The sequence below is a fragment of the Cornus florida genome, unplaced genomic scaffold (assembly GCF_030987335.1).
Source record: "Cornus florida cultivar Cherokee Brave unplaced genomic scaffold, ASM3098733v1 CherokeeBrave_3.0.0_Hap2_Chr11, whole genome shotgun sequence".
Classification (NCBI taxonomy): Eukaryota; Viridiplantae; Streptophyta; class Magnoliopsida; order Cornales; family Cornaceae; genus Cornus; species Cornus florida.
The window spans coordinates 63,755,024-63,779,171 of NW_026775581.1; the positions used below are offsets into that span (position 1 = coordinate 63,755,024).

At 35.9% G+C, this 24,148-nt stretch overlaps 3 protein-coding genes across 3 annotated transcripts in view; 1 reads left to right on the forward strand and 2 right to left on the reverse strand.

The window, feature by feature from the left end:
- LOC132283291 (peptide methionine sulfoxide reductase-like) lies at nucleotides 1-11,739 on the forward strand. The gene is made up of 2 exons (XM_059785227.1): nucleotides 1-449; nucleotides 11,273-11,739. Exons 1-2 carry the CDS (start codon nucleotides 117-119, stop codon nucleotides 11,525-11,527), a joined length of 588 nt encoding a protein of 195 aa, XP_059641210.1. The 5' UTR covers nucleotides 1-116; the 3' UTR covers nucleotides 11,528-11,739.
- A 398-nt stretch (nucleotides 11,740-12,137) lies between these two features.
- LOC132281181 (vignain-like) lies at nucleotides 12,138-14,872 on the reverse strand. The gene is made up of 4 exons (XM_059782909.1): nucleotides 14,824-14,872; nucleotides 13,098-13,333; nucleotides 12,864-13,004; nucleotides 12,138-12,594 (listed from the first exon to the last, which is right to left on the reverse strand). Exons 1-4 carry the CDS (start codon nucleotides 14,870-14,872, stop codon nucleotides 12,331-12,333), a joined length of 690 nt encoding a protein of 229 aa, XP_059638892.1. The 3' UTR covers nucleotides 12,138-12,330.
- Nucleotides 14,873-21,978: 7,106 nt separating this feature from the next.
- LOC132281182 (cysteine-rich receptor-like protein kinase 10) overlaps nucleotides 21,979-24,148 on the reverse strand; it is a 35,031-nt gene continuing 32,861 nt past the window's right edge. Inside the window, exon 7 of the mRNA XM_059782910.1 lies at nucleotides 21,979-24,081. Coding sequence (XP_059638893.1) covers nucleotides 23,770-24,081 — 312 coding nt within the window. The 3' untranslated portion in view covers nucleotides 21,979-23,769. The remainder of the gene's footprint in view (nucleotides 24,082-24,148) is intronic.

Consider the following 24,148-nt stretch of genomic DNA (forward strand, 5'->3'; position numbering starts at 1 on the left):
CTTGAACGGGTCACCGGTGTCTTTAAAGATAATAGGATACACACACAGTTACGCCACACGCATTATAGAAGTATCTAATCGCTTCTCAAAGGTGGAGACTGGAGCGAAGGAGAAAAATGGCTTCTAAGCAAGCAGGTGCAGACACCAAGAATCCGGCTTTGGATCCCGATCTGGATTGCCCCGACCAACCTGGACTCGAGTTCGCTCAGTTCGGAGCCGGGTGCTTCTGGGGAGTGGAACTGGCGTTCCAGAGGGTGCAAGGGGTGACCAAGACTGAGGTGGGTTACTCTCAGGGTCGAGTGCCCGATCCGAATTACAGACGGGTCTGCACCGGAACCACCAATCACGCCGAGGTTGTCCGGGTCCAGTTCGACCCGTCTGTGTGCCCATACACCAACCTCCTCTCTGTTTTCTGGGGCCGCCACGATCCCACCACTGTTAATCGCCAGGTATTTGGATATTCTCTGCTCGACCTATTGAAATAATATTCTTGTATTTGCCAATCCTTATTCTATTTTCTGTTTTCAATATTCAAGATTCTTTTTTTTTTTTTTTTTTTTAATGTGGAATTTTAATAAAGTTGCATTTGTTTGTTGTTCTTGAATTTCATAACCATGGTTAGATTGTTATTGGAAAAAAGCTGAAGAAAATAATCACTTGAAAAACACAATTGTGGTACTTAGGGTCCGTTTGGATGGCGATAACGTTATATGTTATGGTTTGGTACGATATGAAAACAACTGTTTTGGTATTGGTATGTTTTTAGTAGAAATCGGATCCATGTTTGGTAACGATTGTTTTGTTTTTAATAATTGTATATCAGAAACATGATAACGCGTTTGGTATTGTCATGCGTTTTAAGAAATTCAAAAACAAAACACGTTTGAGAATAGTGTTTTGTTATTAAAAATTCTGAATCAATAACAGAATACCTGTTTGGTAAAGACTGTTTTGTTTTGTTTTGAAAAATTATATATATGAATACAATTATAAGTTTATATGTAAAATAGTCCATTTTTCTTTATGATTTGAAATAATTTATGGAAAAAAAAAAAAAAAAAAAATCTGCATTAGAGTTGGGAAATTTTTTTTTTGTTAAATTTACAAGTATAATGGCAACCAAACTACTTTGTAATAATGAATAAATCTGCATAAACATGATTAATGGCAACCAAATTACAAATCTAACTTTGTAATAATCTTTTAATGAGAGTAGATCTTTGCACTCCATTTATCTTTTTCTTTTCGCTTGCATTCCATTTAACTTTGTTTTGTTTCATATATATATATATATATATATATATATTCATGAAGAATGTGAGAGAGAGAGAGATCCTTGTAGTTAAAACTAACAAGAAACAAAGCCAAAACGTTAATCGTCTTGAATTGGTCAGAGTTGAAATTTGGTGAACATTGAAGCTTGTAAATAGTTTTACTTCACTTAGATTAGTTTGAAATTTTGCAGTGGAGGTCCTTCAAATTGGTAATATTTTTTTTTGTTTAGTCATAAGACCATTTCCCCTTTTGTTGAGTATTTATTTTGATAACGGACTTGTGAATATTTCATACAATATCCAACCATAAGCAGAATTGATAAATATGAATAAAGATTAAAAGTAAGCAATCAAGGAAGATCCCTCTTACAAGACTGAACGACATTCACATATATACTTCCACGTATAGTTTTGCTTTATACATCACAATCTTAAGAACTTGAGTGTTGCATCATTCACATATATACTTCCACATATAAGAAGCTAGACATTCCTTTAAAATATTTGAAAGTACACACACACTTCATTACACTTACAAAAAATATACACATAATTGGAGATCACTAATATTCATTCCATAAAATGTACACCCACTTTTTTATACTTGCATAGGCCTCCATTTGATTAACTTAGAGATCACTAGCTTTCTGGAGTTGCAGCAACTAGAGAATGCTTCCTATCAATCCCGCTGGTGCCACTGCCTACAACTTACTGCCATGTCCTTCAATGTAGTAGCAAAAAATGAATTTGAATGTAAAACAAGACATTACCTATAGTAGCAAAATATAAAGCAGAGTTAAATTAAATTTTTATTATTTTTTTTAAAAAAAATCCGGCATGACTTCCCCTTAAAAATGGACATTTCCAAAATTTCAAAACACAATAAACCCAAGGGACACCGCCCACAAAATTAATTCAATAAGGGACACCGCCCACAAAATTCATTTAACAAGGGACACCGCCCACAAAATTATTTCAATAAGGGACACCGCCCACAAAATTCATTTAATAAGGGACACCGCCCACAAATTTATTTCAATAAGGGACACCGCCCACAAAATTCAACTAACAAGGGACACCGTCCACAAATTTAATTCAAGCAAGATATATCTAACCTTCTTTCAGGCTAAGTTGCAAATTTGGAGTGTAAATGACCTCATGCAAAACAAAACACATGAAGAACATTAGAGAAAAACAAAATAACACACGGTAGGAATGAAATAATTAGAAGTAGTAAATAAGATATATCTAACCTTTTTTCAGGCTAAACTGCAAATTTGGAGTGTAAATGACCTCATGCAAAACAAACCACATGAACAACATTAGATAAAAACAAAATAACACACGGTAGGAATGAAATAATCAGAAGTAGTAAACAAATATATCTAACCTTTTTTCAGGCTTAGTTGTAAATTTAAAGTGTAAATGACATCATGCAAAACCAAACACATGAATAACATTAGAGAAAAACAAAATAACACACGGTAGGAATGAAATAATTAGAAGTAGTAAATAAGATATATCTAACCTTTTTTCAGGCTTAGTTGTAAATTTAAAGTGTAAATGACCTCATGCAAAACAAAAGACATGAACAACATTAGAGAAAAACAAAATAACACCCGGTAGGAATGAAATAATTAGAAGTAGTAAATAAGATATATCTAACCTTTTTTCAGGCTTAGTTGTAAATTTAAAGTGTAAATGACCTCATGCAAAACAAAAGACATGAACAACATTAGAGAAAAACAAAATAACACCCGGTAGGAATGAAATAATTAGAAGTAGTAAATAAGATATATCTAACCTTTTTTCAGGCTTAGTTGTAAATTTAAAGTGTAAATGACCTCATGCAAAACAAAAGACATGAACAACATTAGAGAAAAACAAAATAACACCCGGTAGGAATGAAATAATTAGAAGTAATAAATAAGATATATCTAACCTTTTTTCAAGCTTAGTTGTAAATTTAAAGTGTAAATGACCTCATGCAAAACAAAAGACATGAACAACATTAGAGAAAAACAAAATAACACACGGTAGGAATGAAATAATTAGAAGTAGTAATCAAGATATATCTAACCTTTTTTTTTCTCTAATGTCGCAAATAGAGTGTAAATAACCTCAGTAGCAAATTTTACAAATACCCTAAAGCTCACTCCCAAAATGACAGAGAAGATAACACAACAACAACTAATACGTAGTTCAAAATATACCATTTAAGTATATATTACATACCAAATGAAACACAGGAAATTAACTAAATACATATTACATGTCATATATTACAAAAGATGGAAGTTTATCTAACTTCATCTTTCAATAACAACGATAATGAGCAACAAGAGGACAATCACAATAAATATGATTGTGATAGCAAGACATCCACAACCTAGGAAGAGCATGTACTTCTGTCTACATTGTTCATTTTGAATCATTGCAATGACTCTGTCCAAGTCAGATTGAACCTGTTCTTCAACTTGTGCACCTTGGTGCAACTCATCCACCCACATAAATGCATTCATATGTGACTACAAGAAATATAAATTATACAATTAGGAAACAGTAACAGAAATAGCACCTAAAAGTAATTGACCATACCTCCCGAGCCGGACACCTATAGAATTGTCGACCATCATTTTTTGGAGTTCGAGCCCTATACAGATGCATAGGACCTCTACCACATGCACATTGTGGTCGCTCACCTTCAAGCCTATACATAAGTGCGCCTACAAGTACTAAAGCATTTAATATTTGATATCCTAATATAATTAGTTATTACAGTTATCCATAAATAAGGAGCATCTGAGTTTAATTTACGTAATATAATTAGTTATTACAGGCATCCATATTTTAATTCTACACACTATTAGACAGTTTTATAATTAGTGATTACAGTGCTCCCAAATTAGGTTGGCAATACCATCACGATAAATATCCATCTGTCGTATCTGTGTATTAGTAGCACTGACCACCTGAACATCGTCATCCACATCAAGTTCATTTTGTGAAGATTGAGGGGTTTCAGAATCAAAAATTTCATCAGATTCACCTTGGGATCTTACGAAATTATGCAATGTACAACAGGCAATGACAATAAGAACTTGAGTGTCAAAGTGATAAGGGGGCATTTGCTTCAATATAGCGAATCTCATCTTTACCAACCCAAAACATCGCTCTATGATATTCCTCAATGACGAGTGCCTAAAATTGTACACCTCTTCTCTACCATGTGGTCCTCTAGTATGTCTACGATATTCCTGCATATGGTAACGTTGACCTCGGTAAGGGGCCAAAAACCCCGGTTGATTGGCGTACCCAGAGTCGACTAAATAAAACTTACCTGTCATATTAAGTATGTTAAGTATTAAAGTTAACGTATTTGTAATGTAAAATGCACAAATATGAAAACTTAATATTTTTACCTTCGGGTGGTGATGGAAAATTGAAATCCTCATTCTGAATGCACTCATTTAAAATCTTCGAATCATTAGCAGACCCTTCCCACCCTGCTAGAATGTATGTGAATTTCATATCAAATGAACACACGGCCATGACATTTTGAGTCGTATCACCCTTTCGACCACGAAAGGGTATTTGTTGGTCAACTGGCACTACAGCATGGATATGAGTACCATCTATGGCTCCTACACAATTCTTAAAGTATGGGTAAAACTTTGGATTGTTCTTTATCTCTTTAGGAATTTCATTCAAATCCGGGGGAACAATAATCTTAGTCCCTAACTCACAAATTAACTTTAATACAGTATGAAAGTGATATGAAATTGTGGATGTAGAGTGTTGGAATCTTTCAGCAACGACACGATTCCTTTCATTGTGAGACACGGTAAGTAGGAAAATTGCAACTTGTTCTTCCACCGTTAGAAATGTTGAATCTTTCAATCCTAACAATTTCAACTCACGACACAATGCCCTAAAGGTGTTGGGGTACATCCGAAAATTTTCATAACACCTATCTTCATGTCCATTTAAGACCTCGAATATGTAATCTTCCCCTTGTAACATGGAATCCCTACAACGTTGTTTATCAAAATGTTTATAATAGTACTCATATACGGCTGCGATCAATACAAGAATTTCCTCCTCATCATCATCATCATAAATGGTTAATATTGTCCTTATATCCATAGCTACTATCCTATTTAAGAATAAACAGAAGCAGTTATTGTAACAAAAATGAAGCAAAATGGAAAAGACATACCAAATCATACAATTATCCAGCAACAATGTAAAAGCAATAGATGTAGAACATAAATAGTTTTCCAGCATTAATTTAAAAGCAGTAGATAGAGGAATTAAATATAGTCTTCCAACAATAATGTAAAAGCAGTAGATAAGAAAAATTCATTACAGTCATCCAACAGTAATGTAAAAGCAGTTATAAAACAGTCATCCAAAAGCACATAAAAGTAAGATACCGAAGAAATCATAGAGGCTGATTCATCACCCACCCAACCTTCCTTTCATCAGGAATGCGAAGAAATATATCCCTCCACACCTTGTCCTCACCAAACATCCTTATGATCTTAGCATAATGGGTATCATCAATCCCCACTAATGTGTTGACGATCTTGACGCACTCTTCAAGCTGGGGATCCATTTCTTTTTCTTTTTTACTGGGAGATGTCACTTCAGGCATTTCGGTAAATCGAGATGGTTGACAACTAGAAGATGATTCTGCTATGGCTTTTGCAATTTTTTCAGCTTTTGCGTTCCCAATATTAGTCAAACATTCCATCACTAAAGACATTGTTTCTGAAAAAGTTTCTTTCTTCTGTTTCTTAGCTATAGGTTTGGGAGTAGGACTGAGGTCAATAGGTCCTTCTACATTAGGTCGTTCTACATCAGTCATGCCCACATTGCCCTCAATGTTATGAATTTGAGCTTCATGTGTTGCCACTTGAGGCATTGTTAGCACTTGGTGAGGTCTGGGTGGCTTTGTAGAAGGATGAACATGCTTGCCAGTAGCATGTGTATTCCCAAAAATCCTTACCATCTGCTCATAATTCTTACACCCCTGTTTTTTTATTTTTTTTCCATGCTTGAGAACCTACACGTTATCAACTTACAATTATTGTTCATCAAACCATTTTAATACTAAATCACTAATTACTTACTGTATGTATGGTAAATAGACACGTATTGAAATACTAACCTTGCACAATCGAACCCATCTTTCAGCTTCCAAGTTAATCATTCCAGTTTCACTGTTGTACCCTACACCAGTCTCAGATAATATTTGTTTGCAATCTTTGTACAATGCTCTTATATTATTGAATTTTTGTCTACATTGGTCCTTTGTGTACTTCTTTCCAGTTTCTAATAACATTGCGTCCACAATATGTGTCCACCCATTTGGATTAAAAGTCGTGCCTGTACGATTTCCTTTTCCAACCTCTTCCTCCATCAAGAGCATGAATTTCTCTTGATGGGCATTACACCAAACAGCGGCATCGGCCTGTTCAACAACTACAACATCCTCACCATTGTCACCATCAAGAGAATGAATGTCTCTTGATGGGTATTGCTCAACATTGTCATTGTTCATGTCCATCTGATTATTATTAAGTAATTGAACATTTTAGTATATTGAATTGTGTTTTGACTCATAATTCAACACGTCAATGATAAGTAAAAAATGTACTGTCTATAAAACACTTCATCTCACGAAGAGCAAGGTGAAGGAAAGTGGTATATAGCAGTACAACACACAAGGTACTGTCTTTATCTCTTTACGAAATTTCAGGGAAATATTATTGCAAGTACATTTCACAGAAGTAATACCTCTGGATGGCAACAATCATATTTTTGTTTCAGATGTGTGCATAATATACTGAGAGAATATTCTAATCATTTAGTGCATGGTGAGTGTTCCAGTAAATAAATGTATAATAGTATTCTTTAGGCCATTCTTTAGAAACTTAATTGCAACCCTATGAATTTTTGTATAATATCAACAAATATGCGAATGTGAATTGACAAGATTTGACAAATTATCAGTGCATTTTTTTCAAAGAGATGTAAATGTTTATTCTTTTTCTTATATTACCAATGAATATTCAAATATTCAACAAGCGATTCGTTCTCTATTTAGTTATGTGAACAAAAGTTCGTGTTCCTCTTCTGTTGATTTAATTTCTTTTTTGGATTCTTTGGGGCCTTAGACCCCGGTTTATTTTATGTCTACGGGACGAGTTCCCCTATTGAACGCCTTTTTAAATATTATTACTTATAAAAAATATAAAATAATAAGGCTATTCTTTTTAATAAATTAAATTCAGTTTTAATGCATTTCTTGTGGAAGGGTAGTTCTTTAATGAATGCTGGTTCAAAAGTAGCTTCGGAGGATGTTTGTTACCCTAAAAAGGAAGGTGGTTTGAGTCTTTGGAGTTGAATGCTTGGAACAGGGCCGCTATGGCTAAGAACTTATGGGAAGTTATTCAACTGATGCCTCAATCTCTATGGACTGAATGGTTTAAAGTTCATCTCCTTAGAAATAGAGACTTTTGGTCTATTAAAATTCCTCAAAGTAGTTCTTGGAGCTGGAGGAAAATCTTACAAATTAGAACTAACTTTAGAATGTTTATTATGCATCAAGTGGGTAAAAGGACACACACTTGGTTATGGAATGACTATTGGCTCCCTATGAGCCCTATTGTGATGAGAATAGGTAATAGAGTCATCTTTGACTCAGGTTTACAATGAACAAACAACTGTGGCTGATATTATAGTTAATAACCACTGGCAGTGGCCTCAAACCAACACCCTTGAGCTTATTGAGCTAAGGAATGCCATACCTTCAGATTTCCAGCCTTTCTAAATAATGATCAAGTTATTTTGTTACCTAGTAAGGGGTAGTTTACCATTAAAACTGCTTGGGAAAATATTAGACCTAAGAAAAATGTTGTTGCTTGGAATGAGACTGTTTGGTTTAAAGGAGCTATTCACAAGCATTCTTTTATCTGTTTGAAAATATATATTGGCTGTAGATTTCATCATCCTAAGTTTGAGAATTTAAAAGTTGATGAATGTTTAAATTTTATCCTTTTGTCGAATCTTTTGTCCTCCCATTTGTCCTTAAATAATATAATACAACAAATTGATCATTCAAACAATTTAATAATTTACAAATATCAATTTTAATTTTGCTTTTTAATGTACGATCAAGCCTGATATGATATAAGAGCCTGTTAGGTTGATTTATACATAATACAGATCCTTTGCAAAATTGTAATTTGGACCAAGAACAGATCTTGAAAATATCGCTAAAATCGATAGTTATAATTAACTCAGTCAACATTCTAATTGCTTCCACATTGCAACACACACAATCGATGGATGACATATAAACCCTTATATCAGAACAATGGTTGATAGAAGAAACAACCCAGAAACAGGGCTAAAATCAAACCCTCTCATGAAACTTGTGATCTGGACACAAATGCCCTAAATTACAACACTCACAACATGATTCGAATAAAGATCAGAACTTGGAAACGCAATAAAGATTCTGATTGTCACAATATTAGAGAGAGAAAGTGAACACGAGGACCTCCCAAATGTAAATCTCAAAAGCGAAGATATATGTGATCTATAGATACAAACAGAGACACAAAATGACGTACCTGGTGGAGGAGCTCTGCCAGATCGGTGGTGGAGAAACTTGAGATCTGGACACAAATGCCCTAAATTACAACACTCACAACATGATTCGAATAAAGATCAGAACTTGGAAACGCAATATAGACTCTGATTGTCACAATATTAGAGAGAGAAAGTGAACACGAGGACCTCCCAAATGTAAATCTCGAAAGCGAAGATATATGTGATCTATAGATACAAACAGAGACACAAAATGACGTACCTGGTGGAGGAGCTCTGCCAGATCGGTGGTGGAAAAGGTTGGATCGCCACTGAAGTCGCCTTTCAGGGAGCTACGCGAAGAGAGAGAAACGATGCTGAAAAATGACCTAAAATCTGATATGCGACCTTATATACATGATATCACCGCTACAGTATAAACGAGGATTGGTTTGGTTTTGGTTTCAGAACAATTCACCGACAGTGCCATATATCACCAAAATGTTGATATGGGTTTTGGCCCAAAAATGATAATGTTTTGGCACTGTTAAATACCATATCAGCCCACTCCAAACATGATATTGGCCCAAAACTAAAATCAAAACACCAAAACAATATCAGATATGGGCCTCCGAACAGGCCCTTAGTTGCTATTAGCTAAGTTGGGTATGACTAATTCAGCTTTAAGCTTGGTCAAAGATCACTTTTTGGATAGGTTTGTCGGTAACATTGACCAAAAAAATGGCTGACATTGTCTCCTATTATCCAGAGGAAGAGGGGACTTCATTGAACGGGTCACTGGTGTCATTAACAAAATAAATTATATCTCGTTACATAAATAAATATAGTCTTTTAATCTTTATCACTAAGTGTCAACATTATATCTCGCTACATAAATAAAAGTAATCTTATCACTAAATGTCAATATTTAATTAGCCTCTGAAAGTGTACGAAAAGGAGTAGGTAGCATATTTCGTTCTCTTTTTGACTTTTTTGAATCTTAAGATTTTATCTTTTTAACCATTCACAAGAAATGGTCAAATCACTCGATTCCGAATACATTCTTATTTTCTTTTTAATAGAATTTTTCTCCCCACTCAACCAAATAAGACATGGGAAATGATTCTTCCTTTCGCAGGTGGTCCCTTTCCATCCAATATGCACTCCTTCATAATGCAGCATAAACTGCATGGTTTACCAATTGACTTTGAAAACTTAGGTTGTTTTGTCCTTAAACATTTGAAATTACAAATAGGTACACAGATTTCTTCTGTATTACGTTTATATAAAAATTCAAATGAGAGACGCCTAGTTACCTCATTGTATTTCTTGTTTTAAACATTCCGTTGTTCTTCTTTAGTTCCAGTTAAATTTACCATCTTCAAAAAACTTAGTAACAGTTTTTAAAACGAGACAATCAATTCATTCCAAAACATACCTCAAGGGGCTTTCCTTGATGCAATAGAACAGACATAAGGTTTTCGGATTGTTCCTTGTTGTGGAATAATGTAAACCGGTATTGCGTAAAACATGCATTTTAGTGCAATCTTACTTATAAAAAAAAAAAAAAAATTTTGAAACATGCATTTTAGTGGTATACTAAACAGGAACGATTATGTGATACCGTCAAATATTCCCTAAGGAACTCATTATTGCAATCATTAGATATTAGTGTCGTGCAAACAAAGGGAACTCATAAAGAAAGGAAAGGAACGGATGTTCAGTATAATCGTCAGTTGGAATATGCTTAATTACATGATTTGATTTGAATATGCAAAGCTAAAACTGACCGAAGATGATTGCTAGAATATTATTTCATAATCCAATCCAGCTTTATATTTCTTATATTTCCATTCATTGTTTCTCATACACCCAACAAACCAACTTGGGGCCATTTGGTAGTTTAACAAACCAACCCTCCTAGCTTGGTCTACCCTAAAACCTACTAAACCTCAAGTGTTCAAGTCCTGTATTCCATTCTTACCTGTATGTAAGAAACCCAAGCCTCCATTTGGTTTCAAAGTATGTAGAGGAAAATTTTGGAACTTGCCACAAATATTAGGAACAAGTGGTAACTTTTCAAATCTCCTTTCCGTTCTATGTCCTAACTAGGATCTATGGGATAGATTAAGTAGTTTTATTTATTTATTTGGTTATTATTTTTTGATGTTGTGCTCGCAAATAATACACAATTTACCCCTATGGGGACTTGAACCCTCAACCTTTCACTTGGAAAGTTGAGGAGATACAACTAAGTTACTACCCTAAATGGTGGTGAACTTTGAATTCTACAACAGTTTCTCTTGTATATAAAATGTAAATAATACTAAAAGCATTTTTCTGATGGATTAAAATCCTTGCTAATCCATGTTACATTTGATGACCTGTTTATGTGCTAGGGTGGTGATGTGGGCACTCAGTACCGCTCAGGGATATACTACTACAGTGAGGCCCAAAGACAGCTAGCACGTGAGTCAATGGAAACTAAGCAGATGGAGCTCAAAGACAGTAAGATTGTGACGGAAATTCTTCCAGCAAAGAGATTTTATAGAGCAGAGGAGTACCATCAGCAGTATTTGGAAAAGGGTGGTGGTTGCAGCTCGAAACAATCTGCTGCTAAGGGCTGTAACGATCCCATCAGATGCTATGGCTGACAAAATATGTATGCTTAAACATTCCCTAATTGAATTTTGTTTGTTACATGGTATGTTGATCATACCAGTCTCAACTATCTCATTCCTCTTATTGTGCACTGGGCACAATATCTTGGCCAGAATACATAAATAATTCCTTATTTATTTTGTGTTTATGGTTGGGATAATTATTGCCGTCTTAGAAGAATGTAATAATCATTTTCTCGTTACAAGTTATCTGCCTATAACATGGATGATCTCTATAGAGGAGAGCCCATTGCAATGATGTCATAAATGACAAAATATTAAGTTGTGACCGAAATTTGTTTCTATTGCATACTATTTTTTGGCTCAGCATCTTGCTAATGTTATCTTGTTCATTTTTGCATAAAACTTACATATGACTTCTGACTTTTAATTATCTACTTTTTCAACCTTGCAAGCGATCCTTATTTTATAGTCGTTCTTCAAGTAGATAGAAGAAATTGCTTTAAGTTATTAACTAATGCATCATTTTAATGCTTGAGGAAGTTGAAAACATAGAGGCCAAATTTGAAGTTATCCTCCTTGGCTCCTGCTGCATTACAGACAAGCGTCATCCTATCCAATTATGAAAAAGATAAATGATAGCGAAGAGAGTTGAAAATAATTTATTTAATCCTCAAAATCCTGAAAGAGTTAAGGAGATACATTAGATGAGACCATCATCAAATCAGTCTCACAAATTATGTACTTTTATGGGGAGATGAGGGATGCAACTTTAGCAGAGATGAAATAGCGGCTGAGACTGAAAAGCAGTGCTTAATATATGGTATCAATGTGGTTCAGAGTTCATCCTTAGGAGGAGATGGAGGTCCTTTAGGGTTATTTGAGGAGGTTTTGATAGGATACGAGGCCTGCATCGCTATACCACACAGTCCCTCATTTGCAGAGATGCCACGCTGCATCCTGATGTAACCCTTCTCTCCCCATTCAGGACCCCATGAGTTCTTTACTGTCCAGTATTTTGTCCCATCAAGGGTTGTTCCGTAGCCCACTATTGCCACCCCATGATCCAGTTCAGTGCCGCAGTCTCCACTAAATACTCCGTGTGTTCAGTTGAAAACAAATCTCAGAAATTATTCAATTCCTTGTTTAAATTTGAGCTGTCCAATTATGTTTCAATTAGAATTGTTCAAAACATGAGAATATAACTCTAGCTTCTGTCTCAGATGATTCAAAATGGTTTATATACTGGTTGTTTACAGCCTCCGGTCATAGTTGTCATTCTACAAGATGTGTTTGTCTTGATAGAAACTTTCGAAAGAAAAATGTAGAGTTCTGATGATGAAAGTAATTTCTTGGATCATGGATTTACCTCTGAGTAGAACTGGAAACCAGAACCTCCGGCATCTATGCCGACATACACAGGTTGGTTAGCTACGGTTTTCAGCAGTGCATCCTCATCATTAGCAGGTACGTTCTCGTGTCCATCAATTGAGACTACTGGAGAATTCTCCTGCAAAATAATCAAATTTAGTCCTGCAATATCAGAATCAAAGCTGTAAATAATTTTACTGAAATATTATTAGGTACTGCATATATTATGTACCTTTGAAGCATCACAAGTTCCGTCTTCGGCTGTGTAAGGATAGTTATCCTCCGTATTTAAGCCTCCCTTCTGTTTGATGAACTTGTATGCATAATCCATCAGCCCTCCATTACAGCCTTGATTTTCCTTGGTGTCACAGTCAACCAGCTCTTGTTCGGACAAAGAAACTAACTTCTTTGTTTTGATTTGGTTTATACCTTCAACTCCAACAACTGTTGAGAATGCCCAACAACTACCTGTGACATCAACCAGAATTATTGAACAACAAGCAATTTGTTTCATGCATATTATATGACACATACAATTCAATTTGTTTGTTGTTTTTTTGTAAAAGGACAATTATGCCCCTATATGTGTTCCTGTGGCATGCTATGAATTATGATTGGCGAATAAACGACGACTTAGGGTGAAGTGAACATGGTAGGAAATGAAGATATAGGCTTACCACCTTGTCCTTGGTCCTTGACATCGGTGACAGCACCTTTCTGTTAGGGACTTTATTAACCTTCTCATACATGAAGCTGTGTTAAAAGAAATACCCAACTTTTAGAATTAATTCACAGTGACGTATGTGATTCAAATAGACCTCCAACTAGAGGTGGGAAAAAGTACTTTGTGACATTTATAGATGATTGTTCAAAATATTCTTATGTATACCTGATTAAAACAAAGGATGAGGTGTTTGAAAGATTTAAAGTATACAAAAATAAAGTGGAGAATCAACTAGAGAAGAAACTTAGAAGACTTAGGTCCGATAGAGGAGGAGAGTATCAATGGAATGTTCTTGGTACATTCTGTGAAGAAAGTGGAATTATATATGAAGTTACTGCCCCTTATTCACCTCAATCTAATGGTGTGGCAGAAATGAAAAATCGGACTTTGTTGGACATGGTAAATGCTATGTTAACTAGTTTTGGTGTATCCGAGAACTTGTGGGGGGAAGCAATATTCACTGCATGTTTGATACTTAATAGGGTAACTGTTGGAGATAATGAAAAGACCCCATATGAAATTTGGAAAGGGAGATCACCTAATATTAAATTCCTACAAGTGTGGGGGTGTTTAGCAAAGGTGGCTATACCTGAACCTAAAAAAAAAGAAAATAGGACCTAAAATAGTAGATGCTATTTTTTTAGGTTATGTCCAAAATAGAAGTGCTAATAGATTTTTAGTGTTTAACTCTGAAATTATTGAAATATCAAATAATACAATAATTGAGTCTAGAGACGCTATATTTTTTGAAAACATTTTTCCATTTAAAACAAGAATTCCACACCATATAGTTGATAAACAATCAAACTCTACTTACGAGAAACCTTCTTCTAGTATATCTTCGGAAAAGGAACCTGAATCTCAAGTTGAACTTAGAAGAAGTAAAAGACTCCGAATAGAGAAGAAATTTGGAGAAGGGTTCTATACATTTGTAGTAGAAGGAGAACAAAACACCTACAAGGAAGCCATGTCTTCCAAAGATGCTCCTTTTTGGAAGGAGGCTATAAATAGTGAATTTGAATCTATAATTCAAAATAATACTTGGGTGCTGACTAATTTGCCTCTTGGAAATAAAGCCATTGGTTGTAAATGGGTATTTAGAAAGAAATTAAGACCTGATGGAAGTATAGACAAGTATAAGGCAAGACTAGTAGCTAAGGGATTTACACAAAAGAAATGAATAGATTGGGATTTACACAAAAGAAAGGAATAGATTATTTTGATACTTACTCACCTGTATCTAGTATTACCACTATTAGGATATTAATAGCTTTAGCATCCATACATAACTTAGTAATTCATCAAATGGATGTAAAGACCGAATTTTTAAATGGAGATTTAGATGAAGAAATCTATATGGAACAATCTGAAGGATATATTGTAAAAGGACAAGAACACAAGGTATGTAGATTAGTCAAGTCATTATATGGTCTTATGCAAGCTCCTAAGCAGTGGCATGAAAAATTTGATAGAGTTATTTTGGATTATGGATTTAAAATAAATGAGCATGATAAATGTTAATACTATAAAGAGAGTAATGGAGATCATGTGATACTATGTCTTTATGTGGATGACATTTTAATTTTTGGAACAAATTTGGAAATAGTAAAAGATATTAAGACATACTTATCTATGAGTTTTGATATGAAAGATTTAGGAGAAGCTTATATGATCTTAGGAATGAAAATTGAGAGAAATTTAGAAGGAATTACTATAAGTCAATCCAATACAATTGAGAACATGTTGAGAAAATTTAATTATTTTGAGAGTAAACCTGTATCAACTCCTTATGATCCTAATGTACATTTGAAGAAAAATAGTGGTGATCCTATTTCCCAATTAAAATATTTACAAATGATTGGATCTTTACTATATATAGCTAATAAAACTAGGCCTGATATTTCATATGTTGTGGGAAGACTTAGTAGATATACTCATAACCCGAGTATAGAACATTGGACAGCATTAGAGCGAGTCTTTAGATACCTAAGAGGAACTATTGAAAGTTCTTTATGTTATAAAGGTTTTCCTGAGATGGTAGAGGGATATAGTGATGCTAATTGGATTACCGATAGTTTAGAGGTTAAATCCACTAGTGGCTATGCATTTTTCTTAGAAGGAGCTGCAGTATCATAGAGTTCCAGAAAACAAACAATTATATCCAGAAGTATAATGGAATCTGAGCTTATAGCATTAGATACAACATGCACTGAAGCTGAATGGATCAAGAGTCTCTTATTAGATTTACCATTAGTAAATAAATCAATTCCAGCAATACATATACATTGTGATTGTAAGGCAACTATTGATCTAGTGAGACAATCCCATACAAATAAGAAAATGAATAGACATATACAAGTAAGATATAAGTCTGTGAGGAGCATGTTGAATAGAAGTATAATCTCCTTAGAATATATTAAGTCGGTAAAGAATTTAGCCAACCAATTGACTAAAGGTCTGTCTAGGAGCGTAGTCCTAGATTTGTCGAGGGGGATGGGCTTAAGCCCATAAGGGAGTCACCTTCGGAGGTAACCCATCCTTTGTGATTGCAGATCCCATGAAGAAGGTTCAATGGGTAGAAACAATCCGTACTGCTCGACTCATGTACAACACTGTATTTAGGAGGTTTCTCACGAAGATTTTCTCCTACCCATCCCTATGGCATTTGTGTTGTTGAATGTGACGTTAGGAAGGGCATTGCCTTGAATGAGCCAAGATAAGCATACTCTTACAAGGTATCTGTCAAATGTACCTTTGGAGGGCTCACCTAAATGGGAGCTGTCGTGAGGCCGCGACTATGAGAATTGGATTGTTCTCTAGTAACTCTCATGAGAATCAAGATACAAGCGCATGGCCATTAATAGCGCTAAATCGTGAAACCAAGTTTATTGTCAATACTGTGTGTGTGATATGTTAAAGTTTGACTCAAGGGTCGAGTTCAAGACCTAGTCTCTCAAGACCCTTAAATGAAAACTATCGACACTAAGTGTAAGTTCAAGTCCGGAAGACTCTTGCACCCATTGCATAGTATTCAGTTGCCCTATTATGATATTTTTTTTAAAATTACGTATATATTCTATATGATATTTATTTTATTTATTATTATTTTTTTATAAGTTTTAAAACTTGTGAGGGATTGTTAGAGTTATTAGAGAAGTTTTAAATCTTCCTTAGTCTAGAATTTCTATTAGTTAGAAATTCAAAAGCCCTTAACTAATTAACTGTAGATAATAATAATTAAATTAAAAGAAATTAAATTAAATGTTCTAACTGTTAAGCCAAACGGCGCATCTATTGATGAAAATACGTGATAAATTCTATTAATATGTAAGTTTTGATTAGCAGAGAGTTTAATAAAACAAGTTCTCTTCTACTCTCAGAAAACCTACTGCAATTATATTATCTCTCTGCAATTATACTGTTTACTCCTATTATATATATTTCTATTTCTCTAGGGCAACGTGACATCAAAACTTGGTGAAAGCTTCTCTATGATTGTGCGCATAGAGAACCCTTGGAGTTGTATTTTGGAGTCTTTGGTGGATCGTAATTACCTGCACGTAAGGGAACTTCAAAGGCTTTAGGATAGCGCATTGCGTGTCTCTCCATCTAACAGGCCAGAACTATCGATCTTTCTCTGCTCTGATTTGTTTTTTATTTCAATACAATTATATTTGTTGTATAATTATTTTTAAATATTAATTGTTTTATTATAATTATTCTCATATTTGAAAACATCTTTCCCATTCCATAAATTGAAGTATTTTACAATATGTAAATCAATATCCCTAACAGCTACAAGCAGTATGTGTATGTCCTGTACCTGGTGGCTGTGGTGGTGATGTTGGTATTGGTGATGGTGGTGGTGGTGGTGCATCAATGATGGTGTCGTTGTAGAAACGGTAGACCTCAAATCTAAGATTGCAGCTGCCTGCAACAACTCTTCCTCCTGTTTATCCATTGCAACATACCGGAATGTCTCCTGCAACCTCATCTAGGCAATTGATGCATTGCAACTAAAATAAATCAGGGGTGCACTGCACACGCGCATATACTGTTTGGAAGTCTGGTCCAGTCCTGTTTCCGGTGGCAAACTTGCGAGTAGAGCCACCAGATGCAGCTTGGCCTTTTAGTAAGAAAGGAAAAAAAAAAAAAAAAGAAGTCATTAATTATATGATTATGCTATAGAAATGATTTAAATTTATTATATTATATTATCATATATAAACATTAAATAATTGAATCCTTGTGAGTGGAAATTTTTTGAGTCCCCCAATGTCTTGCGTACAAGGGTTGGTTATAAAATGTGAAAATTGCATCTCTCATTCATCCAAGTTCTCATACGTGGTGTTTATAAAAGCATGTGTTTGACTTTGTGGGTTTTGACAACTGAATCTACTATTTTGCTAATTCAAAGTTTTACACAAATAAGTTTTGATTAACAATTCATTTGTTTGTGTAAAATAAGTTTTTAGAAATTATTATTTTTTAATTTTCAGTGTTTGATTGTTATAAAATATTTATAAAATAAAAAAAATTAAAATTTTAACAAAAATAATTTATTCATCAACACGTTTCACTTAATTGACTAACTTCAATCTTGATTTAGACTTTTACGAATACCAAAAAATAAAAATATTTTACCCCCAAGTAACATGTAAAAAATAACTCTCCAAAAAAGAATTAATATGAAAAGTCAAAATTGACTGGATCATAAGAGAGAACAAAAAATATATATATATTTGGAGGAGAGAAATATTGATGGATACGTGACTGGTAAGGGACAAACTGGCAAATTTTATGATAATTTTCTACAGTTGACCTTATCATTTCGGTTGGTTGATTGTTAGATCCATCAAAATAATTTTAATGGGATAAATAATGAATATGGTTACCTCATCTTTAAAACATCTGATAGGTTAGGATGATAGATTAATAATATGGACGAGATGAACATCTCCCCACTCCCGACCTCATAAATAACTTGCGTATGCCGAGGGCTAGCTGGCGACTTCATGATTAATGAATTTAGTGTTATGCAAAGTTGCTGTGTACTGCTAATCTTCTATATAGCCTTTTGATATCACGAAGCAAAAATATCATATAAAACAAGTGCAAAGCTTACATTGAAAAAAATTTAATTCAAATTTTATATTAAAAAAATTTCAATTCCTATTTTAAAAGTATCATATAAAACAAGTGCAAAGCTTACATTGGAAAAATTTTAATTCAAATTGTATATTAAAAAATTTTCAATTCAAATTGTATAAAACAAGTGCAAAGCTTCGTTTTTCGGGCCGAACGGTCCTGGTGGAACCCGCTACCGGAATTGTTGTGTACGGGAGTTGTATCTCGGATCATTTGCATGCCATGCATAATTATTTTTATGCTAAAGTAAATTGTTTAAGTGTTTAATTGTGTGGTTTTATTAAATTAAAGTATGTATATGAATTTATGGTAGAAAATTTAAAAGAAAAAGATATTTTAAAATGGTGGGAACCATCACTACCATTTTTAGTGGCTAAGAGACTACATTTGGTCTCATTTCTCTCTCCCCCCGTAAGATATCTCTCTCCCTCACTTTTTTAATTTTTTTTTCATCTTTTTTCTTTTTCCTTTGTTTGCAAACTTCAATCCTTGATTACTTCTTCAATTGTTGGAATTTTTTGGTGCCGTTTACGCCAAATCGAAGAGCCCGGCGAGATCTATGCACTGATATAAGTAATTCACACTTTTGGCCACCTTAGGATTTTCAAAAATTGGACCCATTTGGGAGTTTTTTTACAAATTGAGATAGGGGTCTCTAATCCATGCATTCTTATGCTTTTGTGAATTAATTGTATGTAATTTGTTATCAAGCATGCTTAATTCGTATTGATTATCCTTAAAATGATTTAAATGTGGTATATGAAGTTCATGACTATGTGTAGTAATTGATTTATATAAAAAGCATGCTCAATTGATAATATTTTATGTCTATTATGTTTTGAATTTGTCAAATTTTATGATGTGAAAGCATGATGTTTCATTTGGGAGTTCTTGTAAAATTATGCTATGTGATTTGAACTTAAATTGGATGTATGATAGTGGTCATTAACATGACATGGAAAAGTATGATGCATTTATGCATAGCATTGGGCAAGGGAAAAAATGGAAAAGAATTGTTTTGTAATGAAAAGGGGTTTTGGGAAAGATTTTTGACAAGTGGTTTTGAGAAAACACGGACGCCGAGGAGGTATCGAGGGTCCGTGGCGTTAATGTAACCTAGAGGGAATTAGGGAAATCACCCTAGCGTGGTTGAGTTATTTGGGCCCCAAATGACGCCGCAAATTTACCAAGGGTCAGGGACAGTAGAAAATCCTTCTCTCGTATCGCCGAGAAGTCACCGAAGAATGGGTTATGTTAACGGTTTGAAAAGTGGAGAATGAAAGTTATTTTGAAAACGGGAAGCGACATAGCATAGCATAGCATTTCATAACATCACATTATCCATTTTGGTCTTGTAATTTGTTATATTTTCTCCCGGCATAGCATAATCCCGTTCCCTATTATTCTATTCATTGTTTGAATTCAGGGGTCACAAGAGGTGTGTCTTAGGCACCACCTACTGAGCAATTAGCTTACCCCTTTGTATTTAACATTTTTCAAGTCATGGGAAGGAGGTGGCGGATGACAATCCACCACAAGCTTGATGGGTACTAGGAGTCCATTTTTTTTTTTTGCTATTTTTGTCTTCAGGCCATTCTTTTATATAGCATCACTTTGGAAATGTATTTAAGCTAGTAAACATAGCCTTGTAATTCAACTATGTGCCTTAGCACCATTTTGATGTAAATTGAATTAAATGTAAAAACTATGCATGATTTTCCATTTGAAAATATTTTAATGATGTTGTATCCTATTAAAATGTTGATGATCATGACAATAGTAGGTGGTTTTATCATTTGAAGTGTTCTTAGAGAAGGTTTAGAGCATTTTCAAAGTCCTCTTTTATCACTTCCATAAATTTCAACATTTCCAGTAGCAGGACCAGTTCGCAAAGGCATTTCGGCCGGCCGAAATGCCTGTTTCGGCCGGCCGAAATGCCTGTTTCGGCCAACCAGTTTATCAAGAGACTTCAGTTACTGTTGAATCAAAACCGGCCGACCGAAATGCCTGTTTCGGTCGACCGATACAAGGGAGATTGCTTCGGCCGACCGAAGCTCCACTTCGGTCGACCGAACTATGCTGCCTTATCCTATTTTGTTCCTTTCTTCGGCAAAATTCATCCTAAGTTGTGGGAAGTCGCATAGAACCTTTGTGAAGTATGATTATGATTTTTAAAATGATGTAATGACACTAAACTTAACAGAATTCGACTTAGATGGCCTCGGATTCGGGTAAAGACTCGGTTAACGGTTCGGACCTACGGGTTCGGGTCGTTACAAACTCCCTTAATTTTAAATACAGTCTCATTTCCCATATTAAATGTCCATTTTTAAAATTAGAAATTTTTAATAATTAATGCACTGGCTCCTTTTAAAATTACCAATTTGTCATTTTTAGTTTAATTATGTATAATTACTAAATTTGAATTTTTTTAAAAATATAAAGGACAATGTTTGAAAGATAATGTTTATTTGCTTTGACTTTTGTAATGAGACAACTAATTTGGGACATTCAAAAATGAAATATTAGACAACTAATATGGAACAAGGAGTATTAGAAATTAGGGATGGCAATGAAGCAGTTTGGGCCGATATCTCATTCCCCATCCCCATACAAAGCTGCCCCCATCCCCGTCCTCATTTGTATAATCAGTCCCCTATAAACTACCCCAAACGGGGCAAGGCCCGCCAATGTGAAAATTTTTGTCATCCCTACTTGGGGCTCTGGTTTTTTTTTTTTTTCAAGACATATATACTTTAAGCTATTTTTATTATATATCATACGGAGTAGTATGTAAGGGTAATTTAATAAATTTATAATATATATGGGGTAGGGTGGGGTGGGAATTTTTGCCATCCCTAATTAGAAGGGAATGCAAGTGCCCAGATAGTTATAATGCTCCGCGTATTCGAGAGCCTGTACTTGAGCCTCGCATCCTCCGCACCCCACTAACCTCTAACATTCTTACCATAAAAAAAATAAAATAAAAAAAAAATTAAAAAAAAAACTGATAATTATGAAGGCTCCAATGCTTGACTATGTAACATTCTTGCCATGAAAAAAATAAAAAGAAAAAAATGGAATGAATTAATGAACCTAACAGGCCGGATGAATGATGGGAAGCGGTTAGACGCAATCAAGTCAATCCGGCAGCCTTATAGGTGCATTGAAGTCAGGTGATGATGTTTACCAAGTACCCGGCACAACATATAATAAGTAGATGAAAGGAAAAGAAACTATATTGTGATGATATTAAATATGAGCTGAAAATTGGAAAATAAATTAATACTCCGTTATTTCAAATTTACTTTGAAGGGGCTGTTCAATCTAATAAGCTAAATGGAGTAGGGTAATTCAACAATTACTATTTTCATGAACGAGCTTGCACTTGGTGCAAAAAGTGTTACAAAAACAAAACTGTCAAAATTTAGACCCGGGAAAGGGTGTTCTGTGGTAAAAAAAGTCCTCAAACTCGCTATACCTATTACCAAACGCGGTATTGATTAACGAACCATGATAATATGTTCCATTTAAATTAAACCAAATTTGGGCTTGTATTAGATCATTTATGTAACCTAGTTGCAAACTTGCTGATTATCTTTTGAGCGCATTGTCACGAAGTGATTCCTAAGACGCTTGGAGGATGGAAGACACGCATGCTGGTTGGCAAAGAGCAGAGTTTGACTGGGAATGGTTCCAGGGAAGGGGCGTGCAGGAGCACAGGATGGTACCTCTTCAGAGTTCAGGCAGGTCGACTCGGTTCAGTTCGAGGTGCTTGTCGCTGGTCGTGGACTTGACTATGAAGAAGGGAGTTGGCCATCCCTGCACAAACTGGTCGGGAGCTGGAGCCGTTCCCCTGACGAGGCCATGGCAGGCCGAAACCAGTCAGCATGTATCCTTGGGAGGGCAGGTCGTGGTGCCTGACCGGGGCGCTTGCGCGAGCTGAAGCAATGCCTTGGTGCCGCACGGGCCGTGCCGCTGCGCCAAATCTCTAGGCCCGTGACAAATGGTATCAGAGCAGGACTTGGGGTAAAGCACGGTGGGGTGCCCCCTTGTCGGTCCGGGAGGGGTCAGAGAATGAAGACGGTGCATTGAAGTTGCGTCGATGTGGAGGAATCAATGCAGTTGGGGGGAAGGGCCTCCATCTCCCCAGGAAGAGGCGTCCGTTGAAGTTGCGCATTGAAGGGCCGGAGGGCCGCGCGCACCAAAGTTCGTGCTTAGTCCTTGGGTGATGCAAACCATGGTGAAGGGCGAGCATCAAGTCGGCAGAAGGCCATTGCTTGCTCGGGATGTCGCGGAGGCGGCATGACGGAGAAGAGTCACGTCCTTGAGGAGTGGACGTCCCCTTGGTCCGAGGCCTATCATTGGGCGAGTGCAGTGCAGGGAGCTGCACAAGGAAGCGATGGTGGGGAGGCGAGCATACCGCATGGAGGCAGACTTTGGAAGGGAGTGGACGCAGTAGTGAAGCGCCGCACTGCGACGAGGACGTCGCAGGATTTGGGTGGGGGAGAATGTCACGAAGTGATTCCTAAGACGCTTGGAGGATGGAAGACACGCATGCTGGTTGGCAAAGAGCAGAGTTTGACTGGGAATGGTTCCAGGGAAGGGGCGTGCAGGAGCACAGGATGGTACCTCTTCAGAGTTCAGGCAGGTCGACTCGGTTCAGTTCGAGGTGCTTGTCGCTGGTCGTGGACTTGACTATGAAGAAGGGAGTTGGCCATCCCTGCACAAACTGGTCGGGAGCTGGAGCCGTTCCCCTGACGAGGCCATGGCAGACCGAAACCAGTCAGCATGTATCCTTGGGAGGGCAGGTCGTGGTGGCTGACCAGGGCGCTTGCGCGAGCTGAAGCAACGCCTTGGTGCCGCACGGGCCGTGCCGCTGCGCCAAATCTCTAGGCCCGTGACAGCATGCTCTTTTTAGTTTAACCTATCAACAATGACTGATGTATCATTCATATTCTTGGAAATTAAGTTCACTCATTTCACACTTCCACAGCATACACACATTTTTAAATTGCCTAGACTTCTGACTTTATCTGGGGTAAAGTTCAGTAATGGATGCTTCATTCACAGACCACTCCCTTGACTTGCTTGTAGGTTGCAAGCTCAAGTACTCTGTTCTGCTGTGAGCAAAAAATGCAGGTTTTCGAGGCAATGGTAGACTAACAGAGAGGCTGCTGAGCATGAGACTTACAGATGCCATAGACGGCCTCACTTCCATATCTTCTTGAACACACAACAAGCCTATATGGATGCATCGGACAACTTCGTTTCTTGAATAAGAGCTCTTCAATGTTGAATCCATCAATTCCAATGGTGTCCCATTCCTCCATTGTTTCCAAGCCTGCAATTATATGTGAAATGGTGTTTACAGTGTTGTTATTGTCATTGTTTTTGTTCTTCAACATGGA